We start from the raw sequence: 16,191 nt of genomic DNA, 5'->3' as shown, positions 1-16,191 counted from the left end.
ATCTTGTTCCAATTGAGATGTTTGGCGGTGACTCTCTTCTTCTATTCTACTTGATCTTTTCTCCTTCCTTTCATCACTGGCTGAAGCTAATAAGCCTTTAGCTGCACTTGCGCTAAAACATAAATGGTTCTCATCTCATTCCTCTTTTGTACCGTCAACATTTGACTCTTGTGGTTTAGATCAGCGCTGCACATTTAAAGCCAGATCTCAGCAGGTGGCTTGTAAAATATAGCGTGGGCCGCTAAACGCGTTAGCAGCATCAGTCACGCTGATTACGGAAGTCACGGCTAACATGGATGTATTTAGCGTTTAGTGGCATAAACGTTTAAGAATTATATAGCTGTTGCGTAGTCTAGATTTGTAACGCTGCATCCAAACAGAGCTTTGATTCAGCAGAATCTTGAGCGGGAATGCAGCCAAGAAGATTTCACACTGTGACGCGCACACACAAACACACGACGATAGACACGTACATCATTTCTTCCCTTTTTGCTTGAAGTTGTTTTTCCCCGTTCTTCTGTTTTTCACGTGCGCCCTCCTTCTCTCCCAGGTGATGAACGGTCAGCTGGTGTTCCTGGTGACACGCGGCTCGACCAGGCCGGTGCGACTGCGGCTGGACCAGGTTCAAGTGGCAGATGGCCGGTGGCACGACCTCCAGCTGGAGCTGCGAGATGTCCGCAGCGGCCGCGAGACGCGCTACGTGGCCACGCTGCGACTCGACTTTGGCCTCTATCAGGTAATGAACGCGGTGTGAGCCTCGCGGTGGAGGCTGTTGAGATAAATAAACGCTCTGCCGATGAGGACAGACATTTATGAAAATGGATCGTTACGGTGGTGTTTTTAAGGGGAAGCGAATTGGAATCCAAACCCGATTTGTCCCGCGAGCATGGCTGTGAATGTTTGAGTTTTCATCATATCTGATTCACTAAATCAATAAGGTAATAAAAGGGAGACCTGCACAATATTAGGAAGGTGGTCATAATGTTATGCCTGATTTATATATGCCTGGTTTACATACAAATATATGATTAAATGGCATTTAAACCTACTGCTTTTCATCTCCTTGAAGCTTAATGTGGGGTTTTAGAGGGACATATCTTAACAGTCATTGACAGTCTTACCCCACTATGTTTCCCTCTCACTTTCAATACATTCTCAGACACACTCACATGCTTATAACATACATTGGTTTCCCTATATCCCTGCATGGCATCAGAAACTGAAATATTTACTTTAGGCCTCTAATCCTCCTTTCCCTAATCTCCAATGGATTATTATCATGTCATATTTTCCTGGATGATGTTAGTTTGATCCTGTAACGTTAGCACAGAAAGGAACATACACATAACGCACAGTCTGTATTATTCCCATCTGCGGTTATTTCACAGTGAGATGTGTTTTTCATTCTTAAACTATCTGCCGTCTTCTCGTCACCAGGCTGCTCTTCGGAGTAGCGCACTGAATAAATGGTGCAGAAAAACAGTTCCTTAAATATGAAATTACTAAACGTGGTGTAGCTGCCAGTTAGATAATTAAACGGTAATTAAGTCTGAAAGGGGTTGGCGTGTGTGCCGCTACTATCAGACGTATCTACGTATTAGCATCTTCCACTGCTGCTGAATTGGGTTCATTGATTTTGTTTTTCGTGGCTGTAGTGAGCTAAGTTGCCTGTCAACATTGCTTCACACTCCTGTCAGCGCCATGAGGCGAACGCTGACCTTGTGTGCAGCGGTTGTACATTAATATTGCTATGATTTACTTCTGCTCCCTTACCTTCATCCCTGTTTGACTGACACCAGCCTCACCACTACAGTGGAAAGTATTTTCCAATATTTTTCTGCTCCTCAAAAGCAACGCCAAAGCAAGTAGAGCTCCCCCTGGTGACTGGCTGCAGTATCGGTCATAAGCTCCACCTCCTTCATGTTAGTCGAGATGTTTTGCCTCCAGTTAAGTCACATTGTTTACAAACCGTGAAGGGGTCTATAGAAACAGGATGGGGCATAATGGCAACTATCAGTAACGCAGTCCCATGTGAGATTCCTTGCCAAGTATTAATTAAACAAAAACGCAAGTGATTCTGGAGTGGTTGTGTCATCGATATCGTGGCTCCAGACTCGCAAGATGGCGCCGCCCGTATCCCTGGGAAAATATTGTCACATTGTCCATATTTATGTTCATTCTGGGGTATTTTCCAAAACCCTCGTTGCTGTCACGCTCATTCTTTCATAACTAATTTTTCTGATGTTTCCAAATCACATATCTTCTTGTTTGTGGTCAAATAATCTTAAAATATGTCTCTTGTTTACTTTTGTCCAGGCATTGAGATTATCTCCACTTACTATTAATAATAAAATAATAATCTTTGCCCTTCCTGTCCTTATCTGCCCCACCTTTCTCTCCCCATTAGGGAACAGTGATAGTCGGTAATGAGATTCACGGTTTGAAGGTGAAACATCTGCACGTGGGAGGAGTGCTGGGCTCCGGAGAGGTTCAGAACGGGATAAGAGGATGCATACAGGTGAGGATGGATGGATGCCGTTGCATTTTTAATGTTTATTGACCGGCGGGTGCATGGGAGCATTAAATATTACCACATGAGGTGATTTTAAAGCGCGAATGAATGAGAGCTTCTCCTTCTCCGTGTGCAGGGCATTCGGTTGGGTGTGCGGCCGGACTCCCCTGCCCTGCCCAAACCGTCCAAAACTGTCAAAGTGGAGACTGGGTGCAGCGTTGGCAACCCCTGCGCCTCATCTCCTTGCCCGGCTCACAGCCGCTGCTCCGACCAGTGGGAGAGGCACAGCTGTATATGCGAACCAGGTGAGTGAACAGAGACATGATGCTGGTTTTGCAGGTGAAGTTGAAGATGTTGAGGAACGGAGCGAGATTTTGTTGTGTGTAATCACAAGGGTATCCAGGGTGCAGCCGGTTTCAGAAAAAGGTAGTTAGTTAGTTAGTTAGTCTTAATTGTTCTCAAGGGGAAATTCATTTCACACACAGATGTTTGCAATAAAAACCCCAACTCTCTTTGTGGATGAAACACCGTCATTAAACTCTATAAGTCCAGATACAGTGACCTGTACGACTGTGAGCTTTCACAGATAAAGCTTGTTACTTACTCAGAGAGAAGCGAGAAATTTGTTCTCCTTCCTCGTAGTGACGTGTTCATCGATACTGAAATATCGATACTTGTGTTACCAGGTCTTTATGCTCTGAAAACGATTCTCAAAGCAAAATATCGATACTTTCAATACTTCAGACTCGCAAGGTAATGTAGAAAGTGACTAAACTATTGAACAAACCAGACAGAATATGAGGCATTTATGATGAGGAGGACAGAAGAGGAGAAAACTATTTAAAAACATTGACTATTGGGAGGAGGGAAGCCTCTTTAACTTTACGTTTTTACGGGAAAACGTGTAAATATGCTTCCTTAGCAGCTCCATGTGCACCTTTAAGAGGCTGTACCGTTCATAACCTGTTGAATGCTGTTATAAATAATGTGGCACTCCTTGAATGAAGGTGTGGTAGCTGAGTTGTGTGGTAATTTAATTTTAATTAAATATTAAAAATGTTAAATTAAAACCTTAAAATTATCCAAAGTCACTGTGAACCTTGTTTCAAAATTAATTAAATACCGGAACACGCTAATTAATACTTATTGCTATGCAAGACTTAGAAATTCAATACAGAACTGATCTCATCAGCTTGGGTTTTCAGCAGTTGTTTCAAATAACCGAGAGCTGAATTCAGCTTTGTATGTGTTGTGCATAGTGCTATTTGTAAATATACAGTATTTTATCATTTTGCATTTAATATTAAGCTATCCTTTATCCCTTCAGTAAAATATGTTGGATTAATGTTAACGTGTATTTAAAGAAATTTAAATTTGTGTGCCGAAAATAAAAAAAATATATAAAAAAAAAGGCTGATCAACCAACGATTTTGTGACCCCTCTGAAGTGCATCTGTGGACCCTCTAGGGGTCACGGACCCCATGTTGAAGACCTATGATCTAGTTGAATTACCACCTTTCCAACATTATGACAGTCAGGAAAGAGGATTTAGCTCAGGATTATTATTAGGATACAGTAGTTTTTCATTAATACATTGGCTAGTGAGTTTGCATTTAGTATTGATCAGAAATCTTGAAAAACAAAAAAGAAACGCATACAAAAGGTAACGTTGTGTTACCGTTACGGTGATCTAATCAGACTGTCTTGAGAGGAAAACAACTGCTGTGCTCACTTTTTACGGAAAGAACGATGAAAGACGAGTTTCGGGAGTAAATGCGCCGAACAGTAGTTTAACAGGAGCTCATGTTGTGAGGCTATTCTTCACAGTGAACCGCGTCTTTCATCTTTCCCCTGCTGTCACTTACTATTCGATGGCAGCGTCAGAACTACATGATGTCGGTGCTGCGCTGAGCTGAGCAGCTCCCACACTGAACATCATACCAGTTCTAACGCGGGATTTAGTGCAGGATTGTTTTATTAGGATGCATTTGTTTTCACTACTGTACCCGATGAACCGGCAGGTGAGTGTAAGTTAGTTTATACGATTAAATAAACTGATACAGCCAAGAACAATTTTCCACTTCAGTCATGACAGCTAGATGGAATCAGTCCAGACTTTGACTGCAAAATAGAAAGGGAGATGGTAAAGGAAGAGGGTAAAAGGGGAATAATTATAACGTGTCCATATCTGCATAAGTGTCTGCCAATGCTCTAACTAGGTTAAACTGATATTTGGGTTCCCATAATGAGTCCTGGTCCACCTGAGAGTAAAAAGAAAGAGACCCACCGTAGGCTAACTTCCAAAATCTCCTTAGTACGGTGGATATAATGAGGCACAATTAATATGGAGGAGAAAAGCGATTAAAAGAGAAGGAGAGGAGAGCAGAAAAAAAGTGGAAGAGATGAGGGAGAGAAAGAAAAACGTATGTCGTATGGAAAAGAAAAGTAATGAGAAAGAGGCAGGGGAGGAACAAAGAGACTGAAAATGTTAATGATTAATGAACTGAGAAAGGCAAAGTAAAATAAACACAAACTTAAGAGGAAAGAAGACAAAAAAAAAAAGGGGGCCACGAGAAAGTCAACTCAAACACTGCAGACACGTTCGGGGAATATACGCACACAGAGATGCAAATTTAACGGGACAGCAGCACACAGCAGATAAAAACAAGAGTGACAGCACGAGACGCGACGCACGAGTGATATCCGATATTTATTAGGAGCACTGTTGGCAGCTGCAGCTCACTTTCACCGGTATCGATTAAACGGGCGGCAACTAACTGAGAGGAGCTAATTAAAGGGGATAATTTATATTTATGATTAAAGCTAACAAGGAGAAAGGAGATTAGATGGCCAACTAGGAGGAAAAACAACAAATGAAAAGCAATTTCGCATCATTAAAATATCCTGTAACCCTCATTCTGTTTGGTGATTTTCTGTTTTCATCTGTTTTCTGTGACACTCGCTATTAACTCGGTATTAGCCTTCACACTGGCAGTCGTATCTGAAAATGTTCCAGCGTCGGAGCTGCACTGAAAAACATTTCAAGTCGGTAAAAACGAAAGAAAAGAAACGAAAATTCACCTGCTGCCTTGAAAATGTGAGTAAGCTCAACATGAATAAAATCATTTTTTGTGTCCACTTGATTCTATTAGTTAAAGAGCTTATTATCCAGTTTCATTATCCACTGAAGAAAACTCCTTTCATCTTGTCAAACGAACTCACATTTCCACATTTATTTGACTAAATTCATTTCAACTGCTATTTTAAGTTCAGAGCACTAATGTTTTTATTTCTACTTAAAATTCATCTTGACAACTAATAAAAACTTAAATTTCATGTAAACTTCAGACAGATTCAGTTCACATGTTGTTTGTTCAGAAATTTAACATTTATTTAATATTTAAGTCACTTAGAGAGGAGGAAATTAAAATTTGATATAGGGCTGGGCAGTATGACCAAAAATATATAGCGCGTATTTTTCTAAATTCTGACGGTATCATGGTATATTACGGTATTTTTTTATTTTTTTATTTTTTTCATGCGTAATCATGTATTCACAACATTTTCTACTGGTTCAGAATCCAGTAGATTGACTAAGGACGGACTTTTACTGTGATGATGAGTAAATATTGTAGAATAATCCAACACTAGCAGTAAAACAGGTTTGCATGGCCCCATGTTAGCACTGAGTGCTAATGTGGAAATCTCGGGACATTTACAGCTCAGAGATAAAAAAAAAATCTCATTAAATGTCATCAAGAATTACGGTTACACTTATTTTGACATATTTATCATATTTAAACTGCTGTGTCTGTAATGTCAATAGCAGCACGACCAGCTACCGTAATAATTGTAGTCTACGCGCAACATTTTTTTTCTCATTCATAAAACGCTAAAAATGGGGACACTTTAGGGGACAGCTTTAGTCAGGGGTCAGGTCATCCAAAAAAAACAAACAAGCAACCGACACCGGCACCTCTTTTTAGGCACAAGTCTTCTCATGCAGCCGATTTTTCGGACCTTTCCATCTTCACCGTCCGATCTTAAACAATGTTTCGTGGTCCAACATTCCAAATGTTGTTTAATCAAATAGACCAGTATATTAAAAATTCATATCATAGTGGAAGAAAATACCGGTATTCGGTATCCATCAAAAACAGCAGCAAAAGCAACAATAGTGTTGCAAATTCAAATAGAGTCAACCACCTGTGGAATTCTGTGTGTTTCAGCTGCAAATATCTGTAAGTAAAAACTAACTCAGCACATTTAACAAGCTGACTCAGCCCTACCTCTCACCCAACAACCCAACTAAACTCCTCCCATGCACAGGCTGCTGTCTTCCTTTCAGATGATAGCAGAAAGTTCTCCAAGAAAGAAAGAAAGAAAGTAAAGTTGAGGAAAAGGAAGGCGTAACATTAAAGCGAAGGTGGGAAGAGTGAAAGAGGGATGACTGTGTGTGCTTCATGGAGGATACGGTGTGTGTGTGAAAGTTGTGAAGAGCCTCAGGCCTGACAGCATGAGGGAGGAAGCAGGGAGGCTCTGCTCTCCCTGTAGCATCCTGCAGCAGCCCGCGAGCTAATGCTAAAACCTTGACTTATTAGCATGGAGCGCACACACACACACACACACAAGGAGGTCTTAACACTCAGATACAATCAGACACGCACACAGACGCACGCACGCACGGCATAAATTTATTTACTGTAAACACACACACGCGCACACGTCTTCCCTCTCATTAACATTACATTTCATCATCACATTTCATCAGCCCCAATGAGCATTAAAAATGGAGGCGGTTATACAATGAGCGCAGCTTAGAGACAAATCAAAGTTTAATAAAAGCAGAGACCGAAAAAAAAAAAAAAGAAATAATAAAAGAAGGGAGAGGTGCGCCCTGAATAATTCCCTTTCATGTGTGTGTTTGTGTGTTTTGGCGCGCTGCTGAAACTGGCTTAATGGGCCTCTCCTAAAACTGACAGCGCCTCTGATTCGCGCAATTCAACCCCCTCGAAAGCACAAGTCTTCTCTCGCTCAGCCTGCCACACTGCGAAGTGCTTCTGCAGGATAAAGCACAGAGAGTCGCATCTGTGTTCTCAACTCCTCGCTCTCTGGATTCTGTGTATTGGTGTGTTTCTGAGCAAATACACTGAATGTTTACCTGTATGCGCGTTTATGTGACAGTAGCTGCAAGTAGCTGCACAACTATTCATATATGAAAAAGTAGTGTTGATTTTCCCACTGTTGAGTTCCCAGGGCTGTTTGAAACCAACACAAACACATGCACAAAACATAGTTTGAGAACAGGAACACTTATGATTTTTGCTGTTTTTGTAAAGACTTGTGCCAAATACATATTTACATAAATGAAGTTTTTCAGAGCTGTGGATTGTATGAGGTTGTTGTTGATTTGGAGAGCGATGTGCAGCTGCTGTATATTATATGCTGTATATCATACCCTCTGGGATGAAGAGGAAGAGATTTATGAGTTTCATGCTGCATTTCCCATGTTAACCTGCAGTAGCTGCCAGATCCTCAATGTGCTGAATCAGGGTAAAGCTGTTCTCCCCTCCATGACAAATGACTCCTCACCTAGGAATATCATCTGTTGGATTGGAAACGAAAAGTAGAACGGTGCTACATAATGAGCATGTTATTAAAAATCAAAGTTCAATTTACCTCAGAGGTTGAATTGATATTAACTAATATTGTTACTATAATGTTAAACTAAATCTAGGCTATTTAAGTTACACATATTGTAAATAGAACAGATAACTTGAACCTACTAGAATTATTTACGGTGATGAAATCTACAAGATTGGTCTACAGGAAACTTAAAAAACAAAATATACAAAAGTTTTAGTTGTTTAATTTAAACAGTTTGCCACAATGGTGTTTCGCATTGTTTTGGTTTTTACTGAAACTATTACTATTGTTTTTAGTAGGGATGTCTGATATTGACTTTTTGCCGATATCAGAAAGCCGATATTGTCCAAATTCTTAATTTCCGATTCCGATATCAAACGATATGGTATACCGATATATGCAGGCGTTTTTGTCTTTCACGCGTAGCAGCACGACCTGGACATTATGTTACCTGTTTTCATTATCGTTGGTAAAACCGATAATTAAAACAGATATTACAAAAATAGGCTGATATCGGTTTATCAGTTGGCCGATATTATCGGACATCCCTAGTTTTTAGCCGTTGTTAGTGCGACATGGGCTTGTAGTTCCCATATAACACATGAAAAACCTAAATTACACTGTAACAGCATTTCTGCATATGCATGTGGAAAACTGCTGTCTGTAAAACCGATTAACGGAACAAAAACTAATCAGAAGTGCTAAGCAACGGAATATTACAGGAGCTTCTAATTACTGTTTACACACGGGGCGGCCATCTTGGCAGTGCAACTCGGGGTAGTGAGGATTCTACGACTTTCTCAGTAGAAAATCCGACTTCGGGGAACGTTCCTGTTGAAAATTCCAATTCCAAATTCCGAAGTACATCCATCATCTCCTGACTGAAAGTCCCAGAGCTAAGTATTTGTTTTAAAAGCTTGACCTTTTATTATTTTCAGAAGCTATTTTAACGGTTTTTGTGCCATTTGTGCATTCAATGAGTTTTATTGGCTTTTTCATAGAGCTCTTGATTGTAAAATTGGGAATGTAAAACCGACTGTGCCCAGACAAATCCAGAAAAAAAAAACAAAGTGGACTTGTTGAGTTTTCTTGAAGATGTTTCATCCAAATAACTGGTGGGGAGTTAGGGTTAAAATAGGTCCATCTGTGGGAAGCACTAGTGTGTGTTAACAATCAGAAACTGACCTGTAATGGTAGGAACTGGGTTCGACTCTGCTTTTTAAGACTGGGTTTCAGGACTTTGCTGTAACCAACCAAAGCCACATTTTTGTTGGATGTTGTGACATGTACCAGCTTTCCTCTGTCAACAAAGACCGTTGGACACGCAGAGGATGACTCGCCGGATGACTGGGGATGACTGTAGTGTTGCAGAGAAGCGAAGCCGATGTTGCGCTACGCTCAAGTCAGACAAGAAGAGAGCCACACTCGACTTGTACGGCTCGATCGGCTCAACTTTTCAAACTACCTCCTGGGCCCTGGCTCTGAAAATCAGAAACATGCGAAACGCTCTCCTTTTGTTCTTCCAGGCTCAAACCTCCGTCTCTTCTCGTGTTGTTTTGACAAGGCCGGCGTCATTATCGGCGTCTGCAAACAGCCAAGGCCGTCTCCGCCTCGCTCCGTCAGTTGCCATGGTGAAATTGTAAAGATGCATAGGGCTGATAGAGGATGATTGAGTGTTTCAGAGAAAAGGGACAGAAGTGGAGTTATAGACGTGGAGGATCATGAGAGAACAAATAAGAGAAGGTATTTGTGTGCTCGTGTGCACATTCCTACTGTATGAACCTACTCGTGCGAATGTGTGTGCTTGTTTGTATGCAAAGAGAAACTGTGAAATGAACAATTGGAGACCCGGACAATAGCTGCAATTATCTTTGTTTGTGTAATTCTGTATTTTAAAGCAAGAAGGTGAAAGAAAAACTGAGCTGCAATGAAAGAATAACAGCGTGAAGGTTGGGGATGGGGGGGGGGCAAGGCCATTTTGTGTTTTTTTGCAAATTTCTGTGTGTGGTTTTGTAATGTCACTAACAGAAGAATAAGGTAGAAAGTCAATGGAAAGCTAGTGTGTGGTGTGAAGCCGGAGTCAAAGCCACAACCTTGAAAGCAGAGCGCCTTCTGTATTTTCTATAGACAAACATGTGAAAGCACAGCACTTGTTGGCTCCAGAGGGAATGAATGCAGACCACAATAAGCTGCACACACACACACACACAGTCACACACACAGTCACACTTCGATCTGTAGAGACGTCCTTCGCTTCAGTGCTGTTAAATTAAAAAGGGACCCTGAAAGCCCAACTTGTTCGCTTTGGGCGGGAGGCAAAGGTAGTTTTTTTGTTGTTGATTTTTTTTTTGATCAGTGGAATTCTCTGAGTGAAATGTGATATTTATTTTTTTTTTCACTGAGCGTCTGAGCGTTTTGTTAGCGAGTGATTCGTATCGCTTTCCATTGTGGAGAGAAATAAACCATAAACCCAAACCTGGAAAGCACATGTGCTGTGAAACCGCACATTGTCAGACATAGATTGTTTCCTTAATATGTCACATTGTGTGTGTGTGTGTGTGTGTGTGTGTGTGTATGTGTGGGTGTGTGTCTGTGTCAGGCTGCATCCTGCTGGGGATGACTGCTGCCATCAAGGAGTGTCATTTGCTCCTGAACACACCACAAAGGCGATAGCCAATAGGGAATATTTTTTCGTAAGAGCAGGAGGCAGCAGTATTCATCATTCAAAAAGAGAAACAGGAAGAGCTGCTATTAGCTTAGAGGCTAGGAAGCTTCAGAGCTGCCCCCTCCTCAGTCAAGCTGATCAGTTGGTCAGCGGTTTATTGAAAATCTTTGGTTGATTAGGCATTTTTTTATATATTTTTTTAAATTTCTTTATGTGCACATTAACACAAATCCAGCATATTTTAGCAAAGGGATAAATGGAGGCAGATCTTTCAGTCAACACCTCTCTCACTCAGTGATACAGTGTCTCAATAGCGCAGTGTTTCAGACAGAGCGCCACACTGGACCTGTCAATCCTGCAAAACATTGAAGACCACTGCTCTAAAACTTTCATACTTGCTGTAGTGTGACCAAAATCCCATGAAGTATAAATATCTTATTACGGACACTGTCTTTCAATCTCAACATTATCTCAATCCTTTGAATTGAGTGTCACTAGTTATAACAGTCCAACCATCTTCTCATTCTTTGCGAGCCACCATTATTCTCTTTTTAAAGTGAAAGCAGGTCTGGGTGAGAGGCCTCCTCTGTTTGTGCTAAATGCACACCAAACTGTGCGTGAAGCACTCGTCTTTACTGATTAGATTAAAGAGTGGCTTTATGTGCTGGCCTGTATTACCATATAAGAGGCCGGGTGCAGTTTGTGTGGAGTGTCTGGGGGATTGTTTTGAAGTGTGTGACGGCAACGTCATTGGAGTGGCGCATCTAGCGACGTCGCAAAGTGCTGCCTGCAGATTTTACTTTCAGATAAGAGGAGTTGAAACTTTTTCTCCAGTGACGTTTCAAATTAGCTTTTCTTTGGTTCCACCTGGAACGATGATTAATCTCATTCTAAACTACCTGTTTTGGTTATTCATTAAGATATCCAATATGATCAGATGTATAAGAGTAAACGGCACCAAGCTTCTGGCCTGATGTAGCCAGTGTCAGTGTGTTTACATGCACAGCTTAATCGAGCTATGCTTTCTGAATGCGTCCTCGTCCCTGTTTACATGCAACGGAGAAAATGGAATGACTGACAGGAACATGTGCTCCTCCTCCACACTAGGTGGCGATATGTGTCTTTTTAGCAGGTTAATACGGCCCCCTTTCCATTTGACCTATTACGTCATATAATAAACAAGAGTTGTTCATGTGTCAGACCGGCCTTTCTAAACAACAAGATGGATAATAGTTCAGCGTTTTTTAATCTCGTACGTAATGTGCGTGCTACTTATAGTGCAGATAAGATGGCGCTATCCCTCAGGTGGTTCTTCTGCCCAGTCTATATATCTTTCTTTCTCCAGCACAGCAGTTCTGGAGCATGTGCACATGTGATGTCCAGTTAAAGTCTGATTAAGGCGAAGAAAATCCATTTCCAGTCACATTATCTGGGTGTCAGTTCTTATCAGAGTGTGAGTCTGGTAATATCTCTGCTGAAACTGGAAAGTCCTACAAACACCCAAATTCAGTTCTGATTGAGCAGATCTTTGCTAGAGTGTTATCCTTTCCCAATTTCATCACAAAGTTGTTGTTTTTTTGAGTGGGTTTTCTATTCAAGCAAACAAACAAGAACTAAGACGAATGTATCAGTCACATTTTGTGTTGTTTCTATTGTCAGACTTGTGATTTTCCTTGTTTGGAGCCAGTTTTTCATTTGAATGCAGCACAGACTTTTTCTCTGGAGTTACCTGTGCTACTGTAAGTCCAATGTTTCCTCAGCGCCTGTGAAAGTTCTCGGTTATCTAGGTCATGGTTTGTCCAAAAAATGCCAATATATTTCCAACCAACCTTTGTACTTGTCTCTGTTAAACTCAAGTGAGCTTGTTTTTAAGTCTTTTTTTCCCCCTCTAGAGGTCATTTTCATTTAGAGGAAGTGTTGTGTTGTGCTGCGGGGAGTAGGAGTGTTGTAAAGGACTGCTGTGGCTTGTTTTTCCGGCGCCTCGCCCAGCCGGAGAGCATCAGATGGAAAGCATTTGTGATAATCGCTGTTGACGTTTAGTTGTCAACTGACAGGTTATATTATGTGCGGCTCGGGGAGGGAAAATAGAGCATTGCACTGCTTATTAAAATTTCAATTGTGGCTGTGTTGTGATTTTATTTCATGATGATACCTGTTATACCTGGAGTCCTTTATGAGTCCAACGCTTTATTAAATCTAATAATAATAAGACTGGAATATCATATATTCAGTAGTGATATTTTGTAATGTTTATACTGATGTAGACCTCAGAAACATTATTGAAGTAAAAAAGCTTCTCATCTGTAGTGACAGAACTACATTCTCCACATATCAGTCTGCCCTTTTTTTGTAAAGAATTATATAGAAAATAGTGGGCTGCGGTCTCTGTTTCCATTGAGTTACCTCATTCATTGACAGAAACATTTATTTAAATGAAATTATTCTAGATTTCCACTTTAACCCAGTCACTAAAATAAAATGGTCTTAATGCACTATTCATTTTCTATTCTAATGTTTTGTGCTGGCCTCACTTTTATGTATGTTTGTATTTACACAAACGCCCGCCTCTGATTTCTGTCTCTATGCTTTTAAAAGCACATTTACAGATGGACAGATAAATGGATGGATGTAGTAATGTCATTACACAGAAACTGAAGCAATAACAGTCAGGAAAAAAATAAAATAAAAGTGAGGTACAATATGTAAAAGTATGTATAAAATATACATATAAGGAATATACCAAGTGTATAAAAGCAATATACAAACTAAATAAATACACATACTGTATATATCAATTAGAATACCATACAAGGGTATGTAAAATATGCAATATACTAGTATGTATACATTATATAGATAATACAATAATATGGATATGTGGTAATATAGTGAAATATTAAAATTATCTGTATTTGATTGTAAGTTATATTTACATTGATGTTTTTTTAAAGTTTATTTAACCCAATTAATGAAATTCAGTGTTTATTTAACCTTCTTTTGCTGATGCCCCGTGTCTTGAACCTGTCCTCTGTGTCTCTCTCAGGTTATTACGGGAAAGGCTGCACGGACGCCTGCCACCTGAATCCGTGTGAAAACGAGGCTCAGTGCCACAGGAAGCCCAGCTCCTCACACGGATACATTTGCGACTGTGGAGACAACCACTATGGACAGTACTGCCAGCACAGGTAAACACATACGGCGCATGAACACAGGCAGCAACATCTGAGCTCCAGTTTAATCTCTAACACATCTAATCTCTGCCCAGTTGTGCGTCCGTGTCCCTGGTAGCCTTTGGTTCAGACTTGTTGCCCCACATCTCCAGCGTTGCATGTAATCCGATGTGTGATGAATGCAAAATTAAAGTGGTAACACACAGGCGTGGGTTATCTGTGTTAACACTCGCTTTCCATTTGATTAGGTACGCTATGTGACAGTCCTGCACTAAATCGTTTCTTCACGAAAGTTATTATATTCAGCATTAGTTTAAAATAACTGTTGTCAAAGGGTTAAAGGGCTAAATAACAGAAACACTTCATTCCAGTTTAACAGCATCACAAACTACATCCTCTAAAATGATCATCTCCTCCTCCTCAAACCGCCTACTATATTATCTCATAGCACAAAAAAATAAAAAATTAAACATTAATAAAAACAAATAAATAAAATAAGGATCATAAAAAAGATAATCCAGTTAAATTACCATGTGTTTGACATTACAACAGTTATGAAGGAGGATTTAACCCTTTGACTCCCACTCTGAGAAATACGATTAATAATGATTAAATATCATTCATTTTTAATCTATATTAATAGCGTGTACTGCAAACTGAGCATTTTATATCATCATTAAAATGTTGACATAATTGTACAGATTCATATAATGTAAATACTGAAGCTATGATGTATATTTTCAAATATCTAAGTATAAGTATAAGTATAAAACCCACAATTAGATATTTGTATATAAAATGTGTAGTGCAACTTTGTGTATCATACAAATTGAATGACTTGTAATGGTTTGAAAATATGTACAAAATGTGAAATTAAGCATTTTATTGTCTACTACTACAAAAGAGATGAACTGCATGGTTACAATGTCGAGGTTATATCCACTGTACCTAATGTTTTGGCAAGTAACTGTGTTCATGTTAAGCTTCAGGATACGAGGAAAGAATCCATAACGGTTCATCCATTATCAGTTTTATTATCATCCGCTTCTTTGTTGGGTGTATAGAGGAGAAGCAGGATATCTGTGGAGGTAGAGGAGAGACACGTCAGGGGAAATTAAGAGACTATATTTCGTCTGCAGCAGACATCTTTCTGAAAAACACGCTCGCTCTCGACTAGATCAAAGATGAACGTCTGAGACTCGCACAACGAGCAGATCATGAGCTAAATCTAAAGCTGAGGGGATTTTCAGAGGCGGGAAGGAGGCGCGGGGTCGGGTCAGGGTCACGCGCTCACTTGGCAGCTAAACCGGACTGAACGAAACACTACAGCTCTTGTGTTGTTATTTAGCACAGCGTGTACAACCTGGACCAATATTATTAGGTAGTCATAATTAAAGAGAACACGTGTTCGTACAACGCAATACGATTCAGTTACGCTTCAAACCACAGGATCAACAACGAACAACAGCTCTCTCAGGTATTTTAAGTTACTGTCGAACACCTTCATCAAGATAAGATGTAACTTTTGAGTGTCTGCTGTGTCATCTAAGTTCAGAAAACTTTATTTATCCTCAAAGGTGCAGTCAAAGGTTCCAGGATTCAAACCTAGAATCTTCTGATCCGTAGTCAGACTGTGCACACAAATACTGTTATATATTGTTGTGGCTCATCAGTGTTTACATGAAAATATTTTAGATTAAATAAATGTCTCTTTTAAGAAAAACTCCCACTAACAAGTAACTGTTTTAGACCAAGTACCTGCATTGTTGTACTGTAATATACAAACATCGCACCCATCCTCTCGCTCTTATTCAAAGTACAAAGTTACAAAGTTTATATCACAATATTAACATAAAGTGCAAATGAATGAAACCCCAGCAGCAAAAACATAAACAGACACAGAAACTCTCCACATCCTGTCAGTAGCAAATATGCCTCCATCTCCTCTGACATGACAACATTAGTTATTCTCTCTATTGACATACACTCTGTTGGATAAATATGTAACAAAGTCATACTGGGATCTAGTGAATAAATGAATGAATGAATGTTTATTTGAACACAGAATAAAAGAAAAAAGGCAAACAAACAAATAAACGTCCATAACCATAAGACAACAACGCAAAGTAAAAAACAACTAAACTTAACACATTTTATGTTAAAAGCAGGAAGATGATAATCTCGACCCTTAAAGAAGT

General features: G+C 39.9%; 1 protein-coding gene across 4 annotated transcripts in view; it reads left to right on the top strand.

Annotated features, from left to right (window-relative positions):
• Positions 1-16,191, top strand: part of celsr3 (cadherin, EGF LAG seven-pass G-type receptor 3) — a 117,763-nt gene that overhangs the window by 60,219 nt on the left and 41,353 nt on the right. For all 4 annotated transcript variants that reach the window (XM_047595123.1, XM_047595871.1, XM_047594330.1 and 1 more), the window contains 4 exons: positions 551-736; positions 2,408-2,518; positions 2,649-2,817; positions 13,867-14,008. In XM_047595123.1, the coding sequence (XP_047451079.1) occupies positions 551-736; positions 2,408-2,518; positions 2,649-2,817; positions 13,867-14,008 (608 nt within the window). The remainder of the gene's footprint in view (positions 1-550; positions 737-2,407; positions 2,519-2,648; positions 2,818-13,866; positions 14,009-16,191) is intronic.

The sequence above is a fragment of the Mugil cephalus genome, chromosome 1 (genome assembly GCF_022458985.1).
Source record: "Mugil cephalus isolate CIBA_MC_2020 chromosome 1, CIBA_Mcephalus_1.1, whole genome shotgun sequence".
Taxonomy (NCBI): Eukaryota; Metazoa; Chordata; class Actinopteri; order Mugiliformes; family Mugilidae; genus Mugil; species Mugil cephalus.
Note: the sequence above shows the minus strand (reverse complement) of the source record. Positions and strands in the feature narration are given on the sequence as shown.